The sequence below is a fragment of the Tiliqua scincoides genome, chromosome 10, assembly GCF_035046505.1.
Source record: "Tiliqua scincoides isolate rTilSci1 chromosome 10, rTilSci1.hap2, whole genome shotgun sequence".
NCBI lineage: Eukaryota > Metazoa > Chordata > Lepidosauria > Squamata > Scincidae > Tiliqua > Tiliqua scincoides.
Window position 1 is genome coordinate 3,340,988 of NC_089830.1, and position 21,689 is coordinate 3,362,676.

The 21,689-nt window shown below is 45.7% G+C and overlaps 1 protein-coding gene across 2 annotated transcripts in view; it reads right to left on the bottom strand.

Annotated features, from left to right (window-relative positions):
• Positions 1–21,689, bottom strand: part of AGO3 (argonaute RISC catalytic component 3) — a 58,850-nt gene that overhangs the window by 7,699 nt on the left and 29,462 nt on the right. For both annotated transcript variants that reach the window (XM_066639083.1, XM_066639084.1), the window contains exons 6-14: positions 17,732–17,866; positions 10,333–10,420; positions 10,082–10,229; positions 7,615–7,734; positions 5,855–5,977; positions 5,566–5,699; positions 4,488–4,672; positions 2,372–2,531; positions 160–250 (exon numbers count right to left, since the gene is read on the bottom strand). In XM_066639083.1, coding sequence (XP_066495180.1) covers positions 160–250; positions 2,372–2,531; positions 4,488–4,672; positions 5,566–5,699; positions 5,855–5,977; positions 7,615–7,734; positions 10,082–10,229; positions 10,333–10,420; positions 17,732–17,866 — 1,184 coding nt within the window. The remainder of the gene's footprint in view (positions 1–159; positions 251–2,371; positions 2,532–4,487; positions 4,673–5,565; positions 5,700–5,854; positions 5,978–7,614; positions 7,735–10,081; positions 10,230–10,332; positions 10,421–17,731; positions 17,867–21,689) is intronic.

Here is a 21,689-nt window from a genome sequence, read left to right on the forward strand (position 1 = left end):
GTATCAGGGAATATTTCTGTGAACCACTGGAGTTCTGCCAGGGCACAAGGGAGGGCATGGAGAACTAAGAGTCAATGAGTTAATTTCATGCAGCCAGCTCTCACAGTTCTTCCTGCCTTGATCTAAGCCTCTCAAGAGTAATGAATTAGTGGGACTTACAGCAGCAATAGATGGCTTCTTTCCATCCCCAGCAGGCGGATGAGTTACGTCTGCTCCCAAGAAGATCACTGGTTGTTGGAACACAGAAGGTCTTTAAAAAAAAGTGACAAGTCAACCTCATACCTGTCATTCGACTACAGCACTGCTCAGGTTCCAGGCTTGGGTTTTGGAAGTAAAATTGGGAGGCGGGTAATTTTGGGGGGCGTGAGACTCTCCTGTTTTAAAGTCACACCCCTACTTTTGCAAGGGTAACAAACCCCCACACATAGACCAGTTCTGATCATCTGCAAGCCTGACAGTAACTGATTAGTATTTAGAAAGAAGGACAGATGGATCAATGGGGGTTACACCTTAATCCCAGAAACGCAGAGGTGGTTGCAGTTATTAAGCAAGGAAGGAAAGGCACTCTGCTTATTTTCCAAAAGGATGGAGTCAAAGAATGGCACGTCTCTGGAGTTCTTTATCAAAATGGAAGCCCCCCAGGGTACACGACCAATGATTTTTTATTTTGGACAAGAGACAAGTTTCAAAAGCAGCTTACCATGACAAGGGGATCTGACATTCAAATGTCAGAAACCCTTCGGCTGATCTGGCAGAACTCTTTGGATCTCAGCCCACAACTCAAAGAAACTGAACACCAGTATTGGCAAGAGATTCCAAGGAAGGGCCTGTAGCTCAAGAATCTGAGCAAGCTTCCAGTGAACACAGGATAGAACGGCAATTATCAACCAGGTCCCAGAAGGGGAGCAGGATCAACGGTGGGTCCCTAGCCTCACTATTCATCTAACACAGTGAAGTTCTCAACTATTTCAAGCATTGATTGATTCCAACTATTTCAAGCATATGATCTTGATTCTCTATGGGATTTGTGAAACAAAGAGAATAAGGTGACCTATTTAATACGAGCAGTGGAAAGCAGCACTTGCAAATGTAATTAAGATCTATGGATCTTAAACTAAGGTTGATTCAGCAAAAGATTCTCTTATTGGGGTGAACCGGAAGCAACCCTTTGGCATATGCTTTGGTCTTGTACAATTATTCAGTCTTTTTTGATCAAGGTTATTAATTACATCAGTGTGATATTAGATCAATCATTTGGATCTGTGGATGTGTATATTCTTCTGAACTATCTGCCTATATTATGGAAATTATTAGATGGTCAGTAGAAATGGATTCTCTGTGCCCTTACTGTGGCTAAAATACTTATACTGAAAGAATGGAAAGATAAATGCCCACCTACTATTATACAATGAATGAAGTCTCAAATCTCTCTACATTTAAATCAGTTGTTTATAGAAGACAATTTTGTGTGGAAAAGTTTATGAAGATTCGGAAACCTTTTAAAAAGTATTCATCTATAAAAGTTTATTACGGAAATTTTTGAAATTATTGGTTTTTAGTCATGTTAGATTGTTTCTGTATTCATTGCATATCTTTTTTCTCTTTTTTATTACAGTATATTAGTGTATTAAGTTATGATTATTGCATTATTTAATAGAGGTTAAAAAAGTATTTCAAGCATTAAAATCTTCAGAAAAGTGACAATACTTGATTGTTGTTTCCCTCGCCCCAAGTGACAGTTGAGTTTCTTACAAGCCTACTACATCGCCTTTCCCCTGGGGGCTGGGGATAAGGATAAGCCCTCAGTTTGGCTGTACTTGTCGTAAAAGGTGTAAAAGGTAGATGGGACTCCTTAGTCTGGGAAGGCAGCTCATCTGAGAGAAGGAAAACTCTGATCCCAAACCTCCACTGCCTTGCGGCTACATCCAGTTATGGAAAAGGCTTCAGGAGTCAACCTCGAGGCAAAATCCGGAGCCGGAGTCCCTGAGGCAGTTCATGGCTGAACACAAGTCATGTTCTGGCAACTCCTGCGACGCCGCTGGAACCAACCGTATTGGCCTCTGCCTTTCCATTGGACCATTTCAGCGACGTGGAGAGGGGGGATTTGCTGCATGGGTAACAGCCTATCCTCCATATCTACTTTACCCAGGCTTCGCGCACTGGAGAGGACACTGTTCCAGAACCACCATTCAGAGTGCGATACCATAGTCTTCCAAGACTGAAGGATGCCAACCAACTACATTGCCTGGGTAAAACTGTCTCATCAAGGAGAGGACACTGCCTTGTGTTCTCCAGTGTTGAGACAGGGCACACTTCTGCATTAAAACTGCAAAAAACACTAAACAACATAACACAGAGAAGGGGTTCTTACCGTTGATGAGGTACAAGGATGTTGTTGATTCCTCCCAGTTTTACGTTAATCTTTAGGCACAAGTTTGAGAGGGTCTGAGGAGATGTTTTTATGACATTCTTGACTTGAACACACTGCGTGGCCATCCCCAAAAGTGTGTCTCCCACACGCTTCACCTCCGCTGAGAAACAAACAGTGGTGTGAAGGGACTTGACTACTGACAGCACCGCTCTAAACTCTGTTGCTGCACTGTTAGATCCTGCTGCACAAGCTTGAGTTTAAGAGAGCCAGTCTACATTACAGAATGCAAAAAGCAACCTGATTCTACTGGCTCAGTTCTCTGAAGGTTCCTTCTCCACAGGCAAAGGAACCAACAGGGGCTTGGAGTCATGCTCAACATGAGGAACTACTTTTTGGTTCTCCTTCTTCTGTGCTTTCTCCTACTCACTAAAACTAATAGCTTTAGGGAGGAGGTGGCAGTGGAAAGATTAGCTGCAATGCGATAAACACTGGAACTAAAAATCCAACCAGCAGCAATTCTTCCCTTACAAGTGCTCCACAGCTTCCTTAGACTGCAGAGAGCAAGACTTCAAAAGGTTTTAGACAGTCCTGTATTTCTTTTCAAGTAATATAACAACATATAGCCTGGCTCTCAGAATACTGAGAGAATATTCATGGGACTTGTCAGCCTGGGAAGACAGCTCATCTGAGAGAAGGAAAACTCTGATCCCAAACCTCCACTGCCTTGTGGCTACATCCAGTTAAGGAAGAGACTTCAGGAGTCCACCTCGAGGCAAAATCCGGAGCCGGAGTCCCTGAGGCAGTTCATGGCTGAACACAGTCACGTTCTGGCAACTCCTGCGACGCCGCTGGAACAGACCGTACTGGCTTCTGTCTTTCCATTGGACCATTTTAGCGACGTGGAGGGGGGGATTTGCTGCATGGGTAACAGCCTATCCTCCATACCTACTTTACCCAGGCTTCGCGCACTGGAGAGGACACTCTAAGAACATAACATAAGGACAGCCCCACTGGATCAGGCCATAGGCCCATCTAGTCCAGCTTCCTGTATCTCACAGCGGCCCACCAAATGCCCCAGGGAGCACACCAGATAACAAGAGACCTCATACTGGTGCCCTCCCTTGCATCTGGCATTCTGACAGAACCAGACAGAACCAGAACCACCATTCAGAGCGTGGCACCATAGTCTTCTGAGACTGAAGGATGCCAACAAGATTTATCTCAGAGTATACTGAGAGAAAACTGCAAGAATATTTCCAGCTCTGCATTCTAAAAGTGTTTCTCAAACTGTGGGTTGGGACCCCTTAGGCAGGTCACAAGCCAATTTCAGGTGGGTTCTGAATTAGCTTAGTCACCACTGCAAATACAGAGCTGAAAGTACAGGGTACAGAGCTGCTAGGTGGGGCAGGCTCCCAGTGGGAGAGAGGCCTGGTGCTTAGCCCTGAATTGGTGGGAAGACTGGCTGCTACAAAGTGGGGAGGGATGTGTGGTTGAAGAAGATTCCAAGTCTGCGCTCCACTTGGACTTCCAAGCTGGAATGTTTGGGTTCTGAGCCCTGCAAAATAACAGCATGAGGGTGCTGTGTAATAGGCCCTTTGGCTGATCACGGCTGAGGTTTGAAGCCTAAATCAGTGATGTCACTTCCAGCCATGACATCACTTCCATGTTAATGACATCACTTCCGGTGGGTCTCGACAGATTGTCATTCTAAAAAGTGGATCCCACTGCTAAAACATTTGAGAACCACTGTTCTAGATGTAAGGGGGAGGGGATTCGTAATGCTAGAAATAATACAATACTGGTCATATGAAAGATTCCCTCTCCACCTGTGTTCCCCAATCTGGTGCTCTTTAGGGAGCAACCTTGCCCTGCCTGCAGCTAAAATGCTTGTTCCAAACAGCTTTGCCTCCCACGCTCCCTCAGTCTGTCCATTTTTCAGCTCCACCCGTAATAAAACAAAGACTAATAAAACTGATTTATGATTATTCTGATCAGTGCTGTACCCTCCATCTCTCACTTCTTACACCAATTAATGATGCCAAGATTCCTGAGAGTCAAAAGATAAAGAAAAGCCATCTAAAATCAACTGAAATGTAGCTGTGTGATATTTATTTACCATACACGGGTGTCTTCCCTGGCAAGATGACGATGATGAGCTGGAGCCCAGAGTAGGTATTTTTAAGGTGCCGGAACATGGGCTCCACACTGTCGGCGCCCTGCGCATATTTGCAGAAGCACGGCTGGCCCTGGATGGGCATCCCTGCATCCTTGGAGATCTTGCGCAGCTGGTCCGTAAACCCCCTGGCAAAAAAACCCAAAGAAAGCTTACATTATTGACAGTACTCCACCTCTGTACATATAATGACGGGGGAAGATGACACCAGCAGTTGGACAGCAGTCGGGGATTGTCAAGGACAACTGGGTAGTCAATCCATCAAGTGAGATGGAGAAAAAAGGAGAGAGGAAGCATGGGAGGGAAAGAAAGCTGGGGGAGACAGAGATCACAGTGGATAGTCTAAAGTGTCAGCAATGCAGAAGGAGCAGGCCAGATCTGGGACAGCAAGTTGGGAGGGCACAGGGCAGCAATGCAAGTTTTTGAAGGACATCAAGAAGGAAGAGAAGAGGCATTGGAGGTCCCTCTAGAGTCCATGTGGGTTAAGGCAGTGTCATCATTCGGCTTGGTGGACAAGCCATTATACTTCCTCTATTAATATCTCTCTTTCCTCTGGCTCCTGATCTAATCCATTCAAACATGCCACTATTTCCTGTCTTCTCAAACAGCACAAAACACAGACAGCCACCCTCCCTTTCAAAGTACAGCCCAATTACCGTTCTGCTTTTATCTTCAGATTCCTGACATGTGCTGATTCTTCCCACTGATCAGATTTTTTATAAAGTATAATGGTGGACAAGGAGGAAAAAATCAGTGTATATAGTGGATGAAATCAGCCAACTCTTTTGTTTGCCCTTCAAAAGTGTTCCTTTGTTCAAAAGCATCAATGAAGATGGAGGGAGATGGCCAGAACTGGAATGAGAGGGGTGTAGAGTTCGTAGGAAGAAAAAGAGATAACAGTAACCAGGATTGCTTTCAATCATGAGTGAAGTCAGCTTAAACCACAGTTTCCAATCCTGGTTATAAAGGGGGCGCAAGCTCGCATTAAATGACAAGCTCATTACTTGAACAATTGGCTTACTTCAGTATTTCTTCACGACACTGTCTCTGTGTTGCAAAGCAAGCAATGGCCCACATCTTGATTTCCACACCGGTGTGAAACTGCTTCCCGCGCATGTCCCATACACCATGGCTTGGTGTTGCCACTGTTCGATTCTGAAGAAATTTTTAAAAATTAATACTTGATGTACTGGAAAAGAGAAGACATTTACACTACCTGCATCAAGATGTCCATCCAGATGCATGAAGGCAAAACCCCTAAAATCATGTCAGCCTAAAAGAACAGTCAGGCAAAACCAAAGGTTTCTTACCCGCCCTCCGTACTGGAGCATGGGAGCTGGGAGCACACGACCTGTCACATGAGCCATCTCATCACGGACTTTAAACTGAAACTCCTGGACAAATGGGTCAGCATCATAATTTGCACTTCTCACCTGGGGGAAGAGGAGAAGTACATATTAAGTACATATTAAGTACAGGCCGCTGTAACGGTAGAAGGATAAATGGAGTGCTTCAGTTCCTCTCCACTGCTCCAAACCAGGATGAAACATTATTGCACATGCAGAACAAAGTCCAAAAGTTACCCTTCTACATGCTTCAGAACTTAGCGCAAACTTTTGCAAAGGGCTTCAAACTGAAGCCCGCCATTTTTCTCGAGTCACACCATCTTCAAGAGACATTAGTGAGCATGCTATCATGTCTGCCTGCCAAGAGCAAGAGCTTGTCATCAAGAATGAATATCCACAAGTATTTTCATAGACTAGTGGCACACACGTTTTCCTAACAACACAGTCCTGGAACGTGCTGGAATCCCTAGCATGTATGCACTGCTGAAACAGAGACGCCTGCGTTGGCTCGGTCATGTCGTGAGAATGGGCGATGGTCGGATCCCAAAGGATCTCCTCTATGGTGAACTCGTGCAAGGAAAGCGCCCTACAGGTAGACCACAGCTGCGATAGAAGGACATCTGCAAGAGGGATCTGAAGGCCTTAGGAGTGGACCTCAACAAGTGGGAAACCCTGGCCTCTGAGCGGCCCGCTTGGAGGCAGGCTGTGCAGCATGGCCTTTCCCAGTTTGAAGAGACACTTGGCCAACAGTCTGAGGCAAAGAGGCAAAGAAAGAAGGCCCACAGCCAGGGAGACAGACCAGGGACAGACTGCACTTGCTCCCGGTGTGGAAGGGATTGTCACTCCCGGATTGGCCTTTTCAGCCACACTAGACGCTGTGCCAGAACCACCTTTCAGAGCGCGATACCATAGTCTTTCGAGACTGAAGGTTGCCAATACAATCTGGCACACAAGGAAAGAATATCACTTTTGCTATGGCCAACTGCATTCTGTTTCCCCAACACAGCTAACCAGAGACTGCTTTTTGGAACAGGATGAAGAGAAATCCAAGCCAGACAATCCTGCATAAAATGTTTTGGTGCGTTTGTGCCTGGGTACACAGACCCCAGATGTGCAGGCCCTAATGGACAGTGATGGTGAGGGCAAATCTCAAGAGTGATTACCTGACATGCAGTCTGATGTATAAGGTACACACATATACATGCAATTGGCTCACTGGGGTGAGGGGGAGGAGACATGAATTATGCAGATGTTGGAACATGCATACCCAACACATTATATGTGATATTCAATATGCTGGGGGGGAGGGGGGAAGAAAATGACAGTCCCAAAACCTGTTCTTGTACCCCACTACTCATACAGTCTACACACCAATAGATGGTGTGAACTGACCCTTTCTCTCTACTGACAAACCAAAACAAAGACTCAAAACATTCTAGACTTTCAGCTATAGTGAAGAAATGAATGCACACAAAGTATCTTTCTGAAGGTTACAGAGAACAAAACAAGTCCTGGCTGGCATTCTGTGCCTTTGAGATAATGACACTACACAAGTTCTCCCCTGTGAAGCATGTTGGCATGACAAGATTCTGAAATCGGAAAGATAACAATTTTTCCAATATTCAGTTGAGGAAATGGCAAAAGGGAAGCAAGACTGAGAACAAACTATTTTGGTTGCTCCTTCAAGGGCACTCAAGTGCTTTCTGATTTAAGAGCAAACTAACCAGTCTGCTGATCTCTTCTTGCCTATCTGGGGCAGATCTCGCTGTTGCTTTTATCATGGTGGATGTCTGATTGTCTGTTAGCTTCTTGATACATCGCTGGCCTGCGACGATGTTGCAAACCTATAAAAATAAGAAGCAATAAGTCACATTGTGCAAGCTGAGCCATGCCGCACGTCATGAGTCACCCCACCTACTGCCTAGTCCACAGGCTTGCCAAGAGCGATCCTCCATAAGAACTGGGGATACACAAACTTATAGCATTATCCTACGCTGAGACCGTTGGTTCATCCAGCTCAATACTGCCCACTCTGACAGGAGACTGGTAGTAGACCGGATGCAGAAAGAGCTTTTTCAAGACCTACTATCTTGAGTCATTCTAAGGGGAGACATATGAAATGGAGCCTGAGACTTGTGCAATAAAAGTGCTCTAACGTTGAGCTCCAACTCTTCCAGCTCATCTACTATTCTCAGTCCTCCTCTGCAATGTGCAGCTTTGCAGGAATGCAGAGTACCTGGTTTGGTGCGCTTTCACACAAGACGCCCTGCCAGGCTCAGGAAATTGTCAGGTGGGAGAATGCACTCTAGAGTCTTATGCTGAACAAGACATAAGGTTCCACTGCATGCTTCTACAGCAGAAGAATCAACACGGAAAGAGTTTCTTGGGGCAAGTACAGCCTGACATCACCCCTGACTTACCACTGCTGCCTTTGCCAGGGCACATGTAACCCCTTCCAAAGACAAAAATGCCCCATACAATTTCATTGTGCTTCTTCCATCACATACTATTTAGCCAAAAACAGGAAGCACGGGACTTCTGTTTTACTTAAAGAAACAGTGCAAGGAGTATTTCGCTACATGCTCTCTTAGTCCATCCTCTTGCGCTCATTTAAACCGCATGAAGATGGATGAAAGTACAGAAGTAGAGCAAATGATCAGGTTCCTATTGCTGAAGTGGATCAGTGCAGCTCCCTCTGCAGCAGGCTGAAAGGAAGTGACAACAGGCTGAGGAGTACCCTGAATCTGCTGCTCCCCCATCTGCTGCTGACATGAGCTGTATTGTTTGCTTTGTGGTTGCGCCAAATCTGCCTTAAGGGGATAACCTGGGGCACCTTCCTTATGAGGAAAAGCTACGGCGTTTGGGCCTCTTCAGCCTAGAAAAGAGACGCCTGAGGGGGCACATGATTGAGACATACAAAATTATGCAGGGGATGGACAGAGTGGTTAGAGAGATGCTCTTTACACTCTCACGTAACACCAGAACCAGGGGACATCCACTAAAATTGAGTGTTGGGAGAGTTAGGACAGACAAAAGAAAATATTTCTTGACTCAGCGTGTGGTTAGTCTGTGGAACTCCTTGCCACAAGATGTGGTGATGGCACCTGGCCTGGATGCCTTTAAAAGGGGATTGGACAAGTTTCTGGAGGAAAAATCCATTACGGGGTACAAGCCATGATGTGTATGCGCAACCTCCTGATTTTAGAAATGGGCTATGTCAGAAGGCCAGGTGCAAGGGAGGGCACCAGGATGAGGTCTCTTGTTATCTGGTGTGCTCCCTGGGCATTTGGTGGGCCGCTGTGAGAAACAGGAAGCTGGACTAGATGGGCCTATGGCCTGAGCCAGTGGGGCTGTTCTTATGTTCTTAACTACAATTCCCAGGAGGCCTTGCAGGTCTCTTGTTATCTGGTGTGCTCCCTGGGGCATTTGGTGGGGCGCTGTGAGATACAGGAAGCTGGACTAGATGGGCCTATGGCCTGATCCAGCGGGGCTGTTCTTATGTTAACATATGAAGACAACAAGCAATAACCAACATCCACATTAATGGGTTTGTTTTATGGGGCTTTCAGATAAAGAGCAGCTATAAGTTCAATAAAAAATAATGTTTTAAGTGAATGCAATGTTTTAACACATGCGCGCACATTGGCTCCCTGAGCTATGGACATATGAATTAAAGACAGCTGTGTTGGTGCTTTTGCCTGTCCATTGTGGTAGCTTCGTACAGGTGCAATGGTGCTGACCCAGCAAGAACCAGCTGTTGCAATCTGCATACATTCTAACTCCTAGACATACCTTGAACAGAACCAGTAGGTACACTGGGGACTCAGTATCTATGCCAGTGATTTTCAACCTTTTTCATCTCATGGCACACTGACAAGACACTAAAATTGTCAAGGCACACTATCCGTTTTTTTTGACAATTAACAAGGCACACCACACTGATAGCAGGGGCTTGCATCCCGCAGTGGTCCTACTCACAAATGATCCTTCCCCAAACTCCCACGGCACACCTGCAGACCATCCCCGGCACACCAGTGTGCCACGGCACACTGGTTGAAAATCTACGCATACACATAAGAAAAGATACTTGAATTCCTTGGAAGTTTGGAAACTGCTTGCACTGTACATAGTAAAGAGACATCTGAAAAGCCTTCTACACTAAACAAGGTAACAGCACTCTAAAGGAATTACTTCGAGAGGCAGGTAGGTGTGTTTCTGCTCCTGTCCCACTTGTAGACAAGGTAGATGAGGGTATTTCAGCTGGAGGTTGTACTTTTCTCTGAAGTACTGTGCTACTGTTCTTTCCACAGTCTGGCCATTTTCGAGCTGCAGAGGGAAGCTGGAACGACATTTCAAACCAAAGCAGAAGTGAAGATATTAACTCAGTTAGACCATCTATACAGCGGGTTGTTCTAGGCTTCTTGTTTCAAACATCTGCTTACGTTTGATGACTAGCAGGCCTCCTTGTGACATTACAGACACGGTACTTCCGCCTCATTGTTCCACAGTGAGTCACTTCAACCTTCAGACCTGCATGAAACAATGGGAAAAAGAAACAGAGGCCAAAGAATGATTGCACATAAAAGGCCTGGGTGGTGCGCGCGCGCACACACAGAATGTATGGTAATGACTAGCACAGCAGAATAAAGATGTCAACATGTCCCTGAACATTTTGAACAACTCACAAGTGTGGTACATTTTGAACCTCTTGCGTTTCATATGTGAAACAGTGGGATTGGAAGACGGACTGAATTGGGCTTTGAGCAAATAAGGACAGAAGTCCACGGGGTCTCTTCTCTCCCCAGGTTACATAATACGGCTGACTCACAGGTCTCGTTGCAGGCGCAACGTGATCTGAAAAGCGGGTACAAGATGTACAGAGAAGCACATGGCTTGATACCATGCAGTACATACTATACAAACTGACTCAAGCGCGAGGCCATCACAGGTTCCTGTGAAACCTGGTGAGCCAAGCACAACATTTCTGCGCACTCCAGATCCAACAGAGAATTAATAATAATAAATAATAAATAATAAATAATAATAAACTTGGTATTTATATACCGCCTTTCTGGTCATCGGATCACTCCTCTGACTTTATTCAAGGCGGTTTACATAGGCAGGCATTTCTAAATCCCTCAAGGGAATTTCTACACTCATAAAGGTTCTCTCTTTCAAGAACCAACAACATTTCAGAATGGATCTTCCTGGTTTGGTCTCACTTCTGGCCTCCAGTTCTCCCACGCAGTCTGACAAGCAGCTCCATCTCTCAGATGGAGGGCAGCCAAGACGCTTCTTGCTCACACCAAGAGCAGGTGGAATCACTCAGCTCGGCTTGTCAGCTGCTTCAAGGTCTCGCCATTCTCGGACGTTCAGGGAGCTGCCAGCAACCTTCTGATGTTATCTAATGTTAGCCTAATGGAGACTCTACCCTCTAGACCAGACCTCCTGCCCAATTGCTTTGCCCAGAAGCAATTAATGCGAGCTTCTGTTACCTTGAACCCCTCCAGAGATGACCTCTGTGGGTGACCTCTATGACAAAGATCAGGCTAGCACTTGTCAGCAGAATTGTGAAGTCTCCCTAATAAGAGCAGCAAAATGGGAACACACAAGGTTATCTAGTGGGTTAGTGCTTCCTTCCCATGCTCCACAACCAGAGTAGGAAAGTTCTAACAGGCTGGACTGAGGAAATTCAGGTCAGGTAGACATAGGCATCGTATAACACATCCTTAGGGTGACAGCCACCTATGCTTTCAGAGAGAATGAACTAGTATGGCAAAGTCATTGTTTCCCAAGGTGTGCAAACTCATTTTTCCTGTCCCACTATCATCTCTGGTCAAACAGGTTTCTGTAAGGTTTCAAAGACCTGTAAATTCTGTTTAAATAGCTAGCAAAAAAAGGGGGGGGGGAGAAATGTGTGTAACAAGGGCCTGGTTCACACGATCAAACAAAGTGTGGTTTGTTTGAAACAGAGGCTGGGCCTGTGCACTCCCCCTCACTGACACTACTGTGGAGCTATTAAAATGCAAATCCTGGATTATTAAAACCTAAGTTCTGAGGGTATGTGAAACCAGGAATTGTGGTTTAACTCCAGCTAATGAACCATGATGCAAACAAGCTTGCTTTGTCTTCAAATTAAGAATAAGCAGGAAACCAATACCAAGACAACATGTTCCAATCACACTCTTAAAGTACCTTTATGCTCTACTGACTCAAGATTTACATGCCGTTTTCTATTTAAGAACACCCAAAACAATAAAAATAAACCAGTTAAAACCATGCACGCAAAAATAAAAACAAAAAAGCAGCAGGAAAGCAAGTCAGCAGAACGGCTACAGTAAAATCAACTAGGTGACAGTGATTTCCAAACTGTGTGTCTTGCCATCTTGGAACTCGCAAGATTTGGGTAACGCTATCTTGGAGCTTGTGAGATTTCACGAGATCCAAGATGGTGGCATCTGGCTGAGCCATGAAGAAGAGGGGTGCCATGAGCTTGGTAAGTTTGGAAACCATGGGGATAAGGCCAGCAGAGCCATAGATCTCCAATTAAAACCTTGGAAAGCGAAAAGGTATTAAAAATAACATTTGCACCTCATGGCAGGAAGGAATGGGTGCCACCACTAGAAGGTCCTCTCCTTGGTTGCCACCAGACTAGCCTGTAAAAAGGTGAGCATACCTGGAAGAAGGCCTACAAAGCAGAACTTTAGGTAGCATTCTCTGAAGTGCCAGCTGTTCCACGTGCAGGGCCAGCTAGGCAGGCGGAGATCAAGGGTCTCAATGCATGGATAAGACAGTGGTGTAGGGAGGAGGGGTTTAGATTCATTAGGCACTGGGGAACGTTTTGGGACAAGCGGGGCCTGTACAAGAGGGACGGGCTTCACTTGAACCAGAATGGAACCAGACTGCTGGTGCGTAACATTAAAAAGGTGGCAGAGCAGCTTTTAAACTGATCCCTAGGGGAAGGCCAACAGGAGCCGAGGGACATCCAGTTTGGGACACCTCATCTCTATGGGACGAGGATGGGGAGGTTAGAGAACAACAAGACAAAGGCAGAGTAGGAGAAGAAATTGGGAATGGTAGCGTGATGGAATGTGATAGACGGTTTGGCACAGTGAAAGGATGCGGAGACAAAGGAGCGAATAAGCAGTCCATCCTGTGGCATTCCATGTACAAATGCTTTGATGCAAATGCTCGAAGTTTCCAAGCAAAGATGGGAGAACTGGAATGTCTGGTGACAAGGGAAAACATTGACATAGTGGGCATAACGGAAACCTGGTGGAATGCGGAGAATCAGTGGGATACCGCAATCCCGGGCTATAAACTCTACAGGAGGAACAGGTAGGGGCGTGTTGGAGGTGGGGTGGCTGTTTATGTTAAGGAAGGGATAGAATCCAGTGAAGTAGAGATTGAAGGTGGGTCCGACTCCACCGTAGATTCTCTGTGGGTTAAATTACCAGGCCTGAGGAGCGATGTAATACTGGGGGCGTACTATCATCCTCCAGACCAGAAATTGGACCTTGAAATGAGGAAACAGATCAGGGAGGTGACAAGGAGGGACAGGGTTGTAATCATGGGGGACTTCAATTATCCTCATACTGACCAGATCAATTTGTGTTCTGGTCATGAAAAGGAGACCGGATTCCTTGACATGCTAAATGACTGTGCCTTAGAACAGCTAGTCATGGAGCCCACCAGAGGACAGGTGACTCTGGATTTAATATTGTGCGGTACACAGGACCTGGTTAGAGATGTCAGTGTTACGGAGCCATTGGGGAACAGTGATCATGCTGCAATCCATTTCGACATGCACGTCGGGGGAAGAATACCGGGCAAATCTCTCACAAAAACCCTTGACTTCCAACGGGCGGACTTCCCTCAAATGAGGAGGCTGGTTAGAAGGAGGTTGAAAGGGAAGGTAAAAAGAGTCCAATCTCTCCAGAGTGCGTGGAGGCTGCTCAAAACAACAGTAATAGAGGCCCAGCAGAGGTGTATACCGCAAAGAAAGAAGAGTTCCACTAAATCCAGGAGAGTGCCCGCATGGCTAACCAGCCAAGTTAGACAGGCTGTGAAGGGCAAGGAAGCTTCCTTCCGTAAATGGAAGTCTTGCCCTAATGAGGAGAATAAAAAGGAACATAAACTGTGGCAAAAGAAATGTAAGAAGGTGATACTGGAGGCCAAGAGAGACTAAGAGGAACGCATGGCCAGCAACATTAAGGGGAATAATAAAAGCTTCTTCAAATATGTTAGAAGCAGGAAACCCGCCAGAGAAGTGGTTGGTCCTCTGGATGGTGAGGGAGGGAAAGGGGAGATAAAAGGAGACTTAGAGATGGCAGAGAAATTGAATGAGTTCTTTGCATCTGTCTTCACGGCAGAAGACCTCGGGCAGATACCGCTGCCCGAACGGCCCCTCCTGACCGAGGAGTTAAGTCAGATAGAGGTTAAAAGAGAAGATGTTTCAGACCTCATTGATAAATTAAAGATCAGTAAGTCACCGGGCCCTGATGGCATCCACCCAAGAGTTATTAGGGAACTGAAGAATGAAGTTGCTGATCTCTTGACTAAAATATGCAACTTGTCCCTCAAAACGGCCACGGTGCCAGAGGATTGGAGGATAGCAAATGTCACGCCTATCTTTAAAAAGGGAAAGAGGGGGGACCCGGGAAACTATAGGCTGGTCAGCCTAACATCTATACCGGGTAAGATGGTGGAATGCCTCATCAAAAATAGGATCTCAAAACACATAGACTAACAGGCCTTGCTGAGGAAGAATCAGCATGGCTTCTATAAGTGTGAGTCTTGCCTCACGAACCTTATAGAATTCTTTGAAAAGGTCAACAGGCATGTGGATGCGTGAGAACCCATAGATATTATATATCTGGACTTTCAGAAGGTGTTTGACACGGTCCCTCACCAAAGGCTACTGAAAAAACTCCACAGTCAGGGAATTAGAGGACAGGTCCTCTCATGGACTGAGAACTGGTTGAAGACCAGGAAACCGAGAGTGGGTGTCAATGGGCAATTTTCACAGTGGAGAGAAGTGAAAAGCAGTGTGCCCCAAGGATCTGTCCTGGGACTGATGCTTTTCAATCTCTTCATAAATGACCTGGAGACAGGGGTGAGCAGTGAGGTGGCTAAGTTTGCAGATGACACCAAACTTTTCCGAGTGGTGAAGACCAGAAGTGATTGTGAGGAGCTCCAGAAGAATCTCTCCAGACAGGCAGAACGGGCAGCAAAATGGCAGACGCGCTTCAATGTCAGTAAGTTTAAAGTCATGTACATTGGGGCAAAAAATCCAAACTTCACATATAGGCTGATGGGTTCTGAGCTGTCTGTGACAGATCAGGAGAGAGATCTTGGGGTGGTGGTGGACAGGTCAATGAAAGTGTCGACCCAGTGTGTGGCGGCAGTGAAGAAGGCCAATCCTAAGCTTGGGATCATTAGAAAAGGTATTGAGAACAAAACGGCTAATATTAAAATGCCGTTGTACAAATCAATGGTAAGGCCACACCTGGAGTATTGTGTCCTGTTCTGGTCGCCACATCTCAAAAAGGACATAGTGGAAATGGAAAAGGTGCAAAAGAGAGCGACTAAGATGATTACCTGGCTGGGGCACCTTCGTTACGAGGAAAGGCTACGGCGTTTGGGCCTCTTCAGCCTAGAAAAGAGATGCCTGAGGGGGGACATGATTGAGACATACAAAACTATGCATGGGAAGGATAAAGTGGATAGAGAGATGCTCTTTACACTCTCACATAACACCAGAACCAGGGGACATCCACTAAAATTCAGTGCTGGGAGAGTTAGGACAGATGAAAGAAAATTTCTTTATGCAGCGTGTGGTTGGTTTGTGGAACTCCTTGCCACAGGATGTGGTGATGGTTTCTGGCCTGGACGCCTTTAAAAGGGGATTGGACAAGTTTCTGGAGGAAAAATCCATTACGGGTTACAAGCCATGATATGCATGTACAACCTCCTGATTTTAGAAATGGGCTATGTCAGAATGCAAGATACAAGGGAGGGGTGAGGTCTCTTGTTATCTGGTGTGCTCCCTGGGACACTTGGTGGTCCGCTGTGAGGTACAGGAAACTGGACTAGATGGGCCTATGGCCTGATCCAGTGGGGCTGTTCTTATGTTCTTAACTTAAAGACTGAGCAGGTCCATATGGAAGAGGCTGATATTTGCTTAACAAAAACTCGAGGTTGATACAAGTAGAATAACAGAAAGAAGGATCAAAAAAGGCTAATCAAAGGGACCTCATTATCTCTTCCTATGTTGAGCTGCAAAACACCACACCACTATTGGAGGCTGAGGGGGAAGAGCAGCATAGCAGTTGGAGCCAAGCAGGCTACTGGAAGAGACCTCCCTAGTTCTGCCTCTTCTTCTGCGGCAATAGGTAGGTAGAAACCTTTATTGGCATAGAAGTAGTCATTTTAAAGAGAGACAATGAATTAAAATTATCGTAATAATGCAGACACTGTGACCCTCTAGCACTGCAATCCTACACAGAACACTGAATCAGCACAGCAGCATGGGGCAGCACTAGTACACTAGCGCGATGGGTACAAAAGATAGGTGGTTGCCGACAGAGTCAAATGAACCTTTTACTAGCCCTAGTTACATAAACATCTAATTTCTCTGCCATTTAGACAACTGTATTTGTAATAGGTTATTAAGAATACCAGTCAGCGCTTTTAAAGTCACCAACCCGAGGTGAACGGGGGACACAACTGCCCCCCTCCGCTAACTAGAACTAGCACCATTTTTAAAAGTTGACTCTGCCCAGTTAGAATAATAAATAATAATAATAATAACTTTATTTCTACCCCGCCTTCCTCCCCGAAGGGACTCAAGGCGGCTTACAACATATTAAAAACAATTTAAAAACAAATAAAAACATATTAACACATACTAAAAACAGCAGTCAGAGTAAAAATAGGTAAAAAGAGCATAGAGCAGCAGCAAGTCATAAAAGAATCAGGCCTGTAAAAAAAATATTAAAAGATGTTAAAAAGATGTTAAAAGGCCAAGAACTCAGAAGGCCTGTTTAAACAGAAGGGTCTTCAGGCCTTGCCGAAAGGTCTCAAGAGAGGGAGCCATTCTTAAGTCAAGGGGAAGGGAGTTCCATAGCGTTGGTGCCACTACTGAGAAGGCCCTATTTCTTGCATCCGCCCCACGTACCTCCCTAGGCGGTGGCACTTGTAAAAAGGCCTTCTCTGATGACCTGAGAGGGCAAGCCGGATTGTACGGGAGCAGGCGATCTCTAAGATACCCTGGTCCAGAGCAGTATAGGGCTTTAAAGGTCAAGACCAGCACCTTGAATTGGGCCCGGAAATGAATGGGCAGCCAGTGCAGCCGCTGGAGAAGCGGACTGACAGGGTCGAACCGCCTACCGCCTACCTCTATAATAATAGAAAATTATATAAGGTGTCCCTGGCACAACCGGTCAGTCTGAATGCCATGGCTTTTGTTTTTAGTAATCAGCAGCTAGAGGCAGGGAGGGGCAGTAGTGCTGTTTGAGGGCTGTAACATATTGCCCATGAGATAAAGATACCATATAAAGAAGCCTGACCTCCTTCAAGTCTCCACAACTGGAAGAGCCAGCAGCTTCTGTGCATGGTCTACAGGGGTGGGGCAAGGTCCTATTTCCAAGTTCACAGATGAACCTGCTTTTCCATGAGCAATGCTCCAAGAATAGCACAAAAGACAAAGGGCCTCACCACACGTCTTTGATAAGACAGACTCGCTTTGCATTCAGCAATCTTCATCTTGCTGAGATAAAGATTCCAAAAACAAGACGTGAGTCACCCCACAGGGGTCACAGGGCTCCATTTCCAACTCACCCTTTATCTCTTTGGTGAATTTTACCCGATGAGAATCAGTCAGAGGTCGCGGCTGTTCATCGATGTTGTGAATATCAAGAACTTCACACATGAATTGAATGACAGGTTGTGCTTTGTAAAAGGCAGTGGCAGAAACTGAGGAGAGAAAATAAAATCATGAAGGATACCTATGTTCACCAAAGTTCTACGTTAGTGAAATGTTTGGGGTTTATGGTTTTTAGAGATCAACTCTGGCTACTGGCATGCAAAAATACATTCGACAACTGGGTTTTCAATAGACAGCATTAAATTTTAGCATGACTTACAGCCCAAACCTATCCTCCACCCCACTCCTCCACTGGTACAGCCATGCCAAAAACAGGCACACTGTATCGTGGGGGTGGGGAGATCAGGAGGCTTCAGAGGCAAACGGGGATTTAAGTCCCCTTACACCTCTGTAAGCTTCCTGCTTACATGGGTCCCCCTAGCATGCACTAGCAATTTCATTAGCACAAGTCTGAGAAGAGATAGGGGGTGGGGAGGCTAAAGGAAAGGCGGGTCAGATCTGGTGCACATCATTGTCACTGGATCCACCCTCTCCCTGAGACTCCCTTCTTCTGTTCTGTCCTTATCTTCCTCAGATAGCTTGAGATTCACTGGTTTTGGCCAGGAATCTTTATGGCAGTTAGCACCAGTGGAACACAAGTTTCACTGATGGCCAGACCCATTTGGATTGGACCATAAGTGTCGTGGTGTAAGTACAAGCCACATATCCTTATTTAGATATAAAAATATCTCACTAGCTAAAGAGAATTCACATCATGCCAGGATTTTAAAGCACATCCTGATAGCCTTCCCAAGAAAAATCTGAATTTCATACTACTTTCTGCTTTTCCTCTCACTTTAATGAATTTCAAAGAGAGGTGTCAGGGTGAGTGACAGATAAAAGGCTACATCACACATGGCAATCTCAAAGGGACTTCTTGATCCATGGAGTTGTGACTGAATGCTCACACCACATGTTGCTTCCTACACCGAAAAAGTCTTCAGGTCAAAAAGGTACCATGGCTGAAACAGTTTAAAAGAGGTATCATCACAAACCACTTGGAAGCGACAAAGAGAAGCAGTTTTAAAAATGCACATTTTTTAAAGTGGATTTTCTGACCTCTAGTTAATTAAAACATTTAAGCGCACAAAAATCAAACACTCTGAAATGCAAAGTTGCTTTTACACTTTCTTCAGTTTCTTTTCTTCTACGGTTTCAATTCTTCACTAGAACTTGAATGTGCAGTTTTTAAGAGCATTAATGCAAATACAAAACAACAGGGCTGCTCAGCCATTTCGACAGAGAGTGGGAGACGTGGAACTTTTGTTACTAGAAAGCAGAATTTTTTTAAATAAAACGAAGTCTGGCCTTATCCTGAAGGCTCATCAGAAACCCGCATGCTACAAAGTCTTCAGAGACAACAACTCTGAAAACCTCACTGTAGTTGGAACAGATTTAAAAAAACATTTCCTCTGATGCTTCATATAAAAGCGTAAAATACCAGGTAGGCTATGCCTCTGCATGTCCTTGCTCAGCGCATTCACAACATTGAAGCTGTGGAATTAAGCTGTTACATGCACAACGGCATTTTCATTTGGCTCAGTGGTCTTCAACCTTTCTTGTGCCACGACCCCAATAAAATAAAGTATGAGCAGTGGTGACCCACTTCCCTTCCAGGACTTGATCTGCCCACCCCACTGCTGCCAGCCCTGTTTCCCTCTACCTCCTGTGCCTTCCCAAGAACCCTGGGAGGTAGCAACAAAAGGCTGGCCTTAGAAGCTGTGGGGCAAGAGAGTGAGAAGAGGCTGTGCAGAATTAGACTGAGAACTCAGTTTTGATAAGGCAGTACCCATTACTGGATGGGACCCAAGCCCTCCCTTGCACAGGCTTTCAAATGTTACCAAGACCCCCCAAATGAGGCTTAATGACCACCACCCCACCACAGAATGAAGAACACTGATCCAGCTTAGCCAAAGTGTGGCCTGTGGTGCAACCAACAATCATGTCTGGGCGTGATGGTGCCAAAGCCTTACCATTCTGGCACACAGCAATCCATTTTCATGCCATGAACTTGCAGAGCCTTACACTGGGGAGACGATTCTGCTGTCGATCACCCCAGGTGGTTCCTGATTTCCTGGCAGGTACACTGGATGCAGCCTGTAGGCCAGAGTTTGCAGGCCCCTCATCTACCTGGTATAGGTTTCTGTCTGTAACTTGCACTAACAACAGTTGTGAAAGTCTGAGCAAGTCTCCCTGAATAATTCTCCACTGTGGCAAAGTCGTTGGAAGTCCGCTTGGCTGTAGCCAGTGAGCCATATTTAAAGGGGAAATCTGGGCCAACTTACACCACAATTCTGCAAGGACAGAGAAAAAGAATGGAATGCAATACAGAATTCCGCTTTCTGAGAATCTCAGCTTTCGTGTTCTTAAAAATCAAGTATCTAGAGCTCAGGAAAATTAATTGTTCTGCACAGCTAGTTGCCCTGCTCTATGAATAGGGGAACTAGAATTGTGCAGAATAGTGAAAGTTTTAGAATTATGCAGAAGGAAACTTTGCTACAATATGATTCTGTGTGCACTTCCAGGCTTAGCGCTCCTTATTTCTCCCCAAGAAGGAAGGGGACCCAATGCCTGCCATGTTTGTAGGCATTTACAAACTGCCACATTTCTGCATTAGTCTGCATGGTGAACTCGTGCAAGGAAAGCGCCCTACACGTAGAGCACAGCTGCGATACAAGGACATCTGCAAGAGGGATCTGAAGGCCTTAGGAGTGGACCTCAACAGGTGGGAAACCCTGGCCTCTGAGCGGCCCGCTTGGAGGCAGGCTGTGCAGCATGGCCTTTCCCAGTTTGAAGAGACACTTGGCCAACAGTCTGAGGCAAAGAGGCAAAGAAGGAAGGCCCATAGCCAGGGAGACAGACCAGGGACAGACTGCACTTGCTCCCGGTGTGGAAGGGATTGTCACTCCCGAATTGGCCTTTTCAGCCACACTAGACGCTGTTCCAGAACCACCTTTCAGAGCGCGATACCAGAGTCTTTCGAGACTGAAGGTTGCCAATACAATACTGCAACCTTATCTTATTGCCTAACCAGTTCAGATTCCAAAACAAAAAAAACCACCACCTCTCCGTTATTATTTAAATGTGAAAGGAAGAGCTTAAGAAGTATTGTACCCAGCAATTTCTGGACCAACATTTGCCGTGCAATCGTTCACAAAGGTTATTTTCTTCTTGCATGTTTAAGAGCAGTTCGACTGAGCAGCATGAGATGAGTTTGGCACCCCTTTATGAGCATTTGATGCTTTTCTAAAACATCCAGGCTTCACTCAGCAGCTTAATTATTTGTTCCTGCCTTTGCCGTATCACACCGGACCACAAAACAGAGAAGCAACACATCTGAAGTGCCTCTCTCACAGCAGAACTACTAGACTGTGAAACGGTTAACGAGGCATTTCAGAGGTTCCCAGGCCTCAAACACACCAAATGGAACATCCCCATACAAATACAACAAAACATTCTTCAGACATGCGTCACCGCCAGCAGCCTGCCAACTTCACATGACACATGCTGGCCAACGCCTACAGATGTCGATTAACTGAATGAACACAAATAGCTCCCCCCGCATGTGCCCCCAAACCTAACTTGCCGCTGCTGCTTGTCACTATGGTTACCACATTTGTTAAACCAATAAGAACAGATTTTATAAGTACTTGGCAGAGGATGGGCGGTGACTGAAAAGTTTCAGTAGATTTGCAGACTTCATCTTCGCGTTGGGGGGGGGGGGAGAGATATCTTCCCATGATGAAGTTTTTGTTTTTAATCAAATGAGCCGCTTACACAAGCACTTCTGGCTACCAACATAATTTGGTAGTTTTGAAGCCTTATCAAGAAATACATTTATACAGGGGAGTCCGTATCCACCAATGCCATATC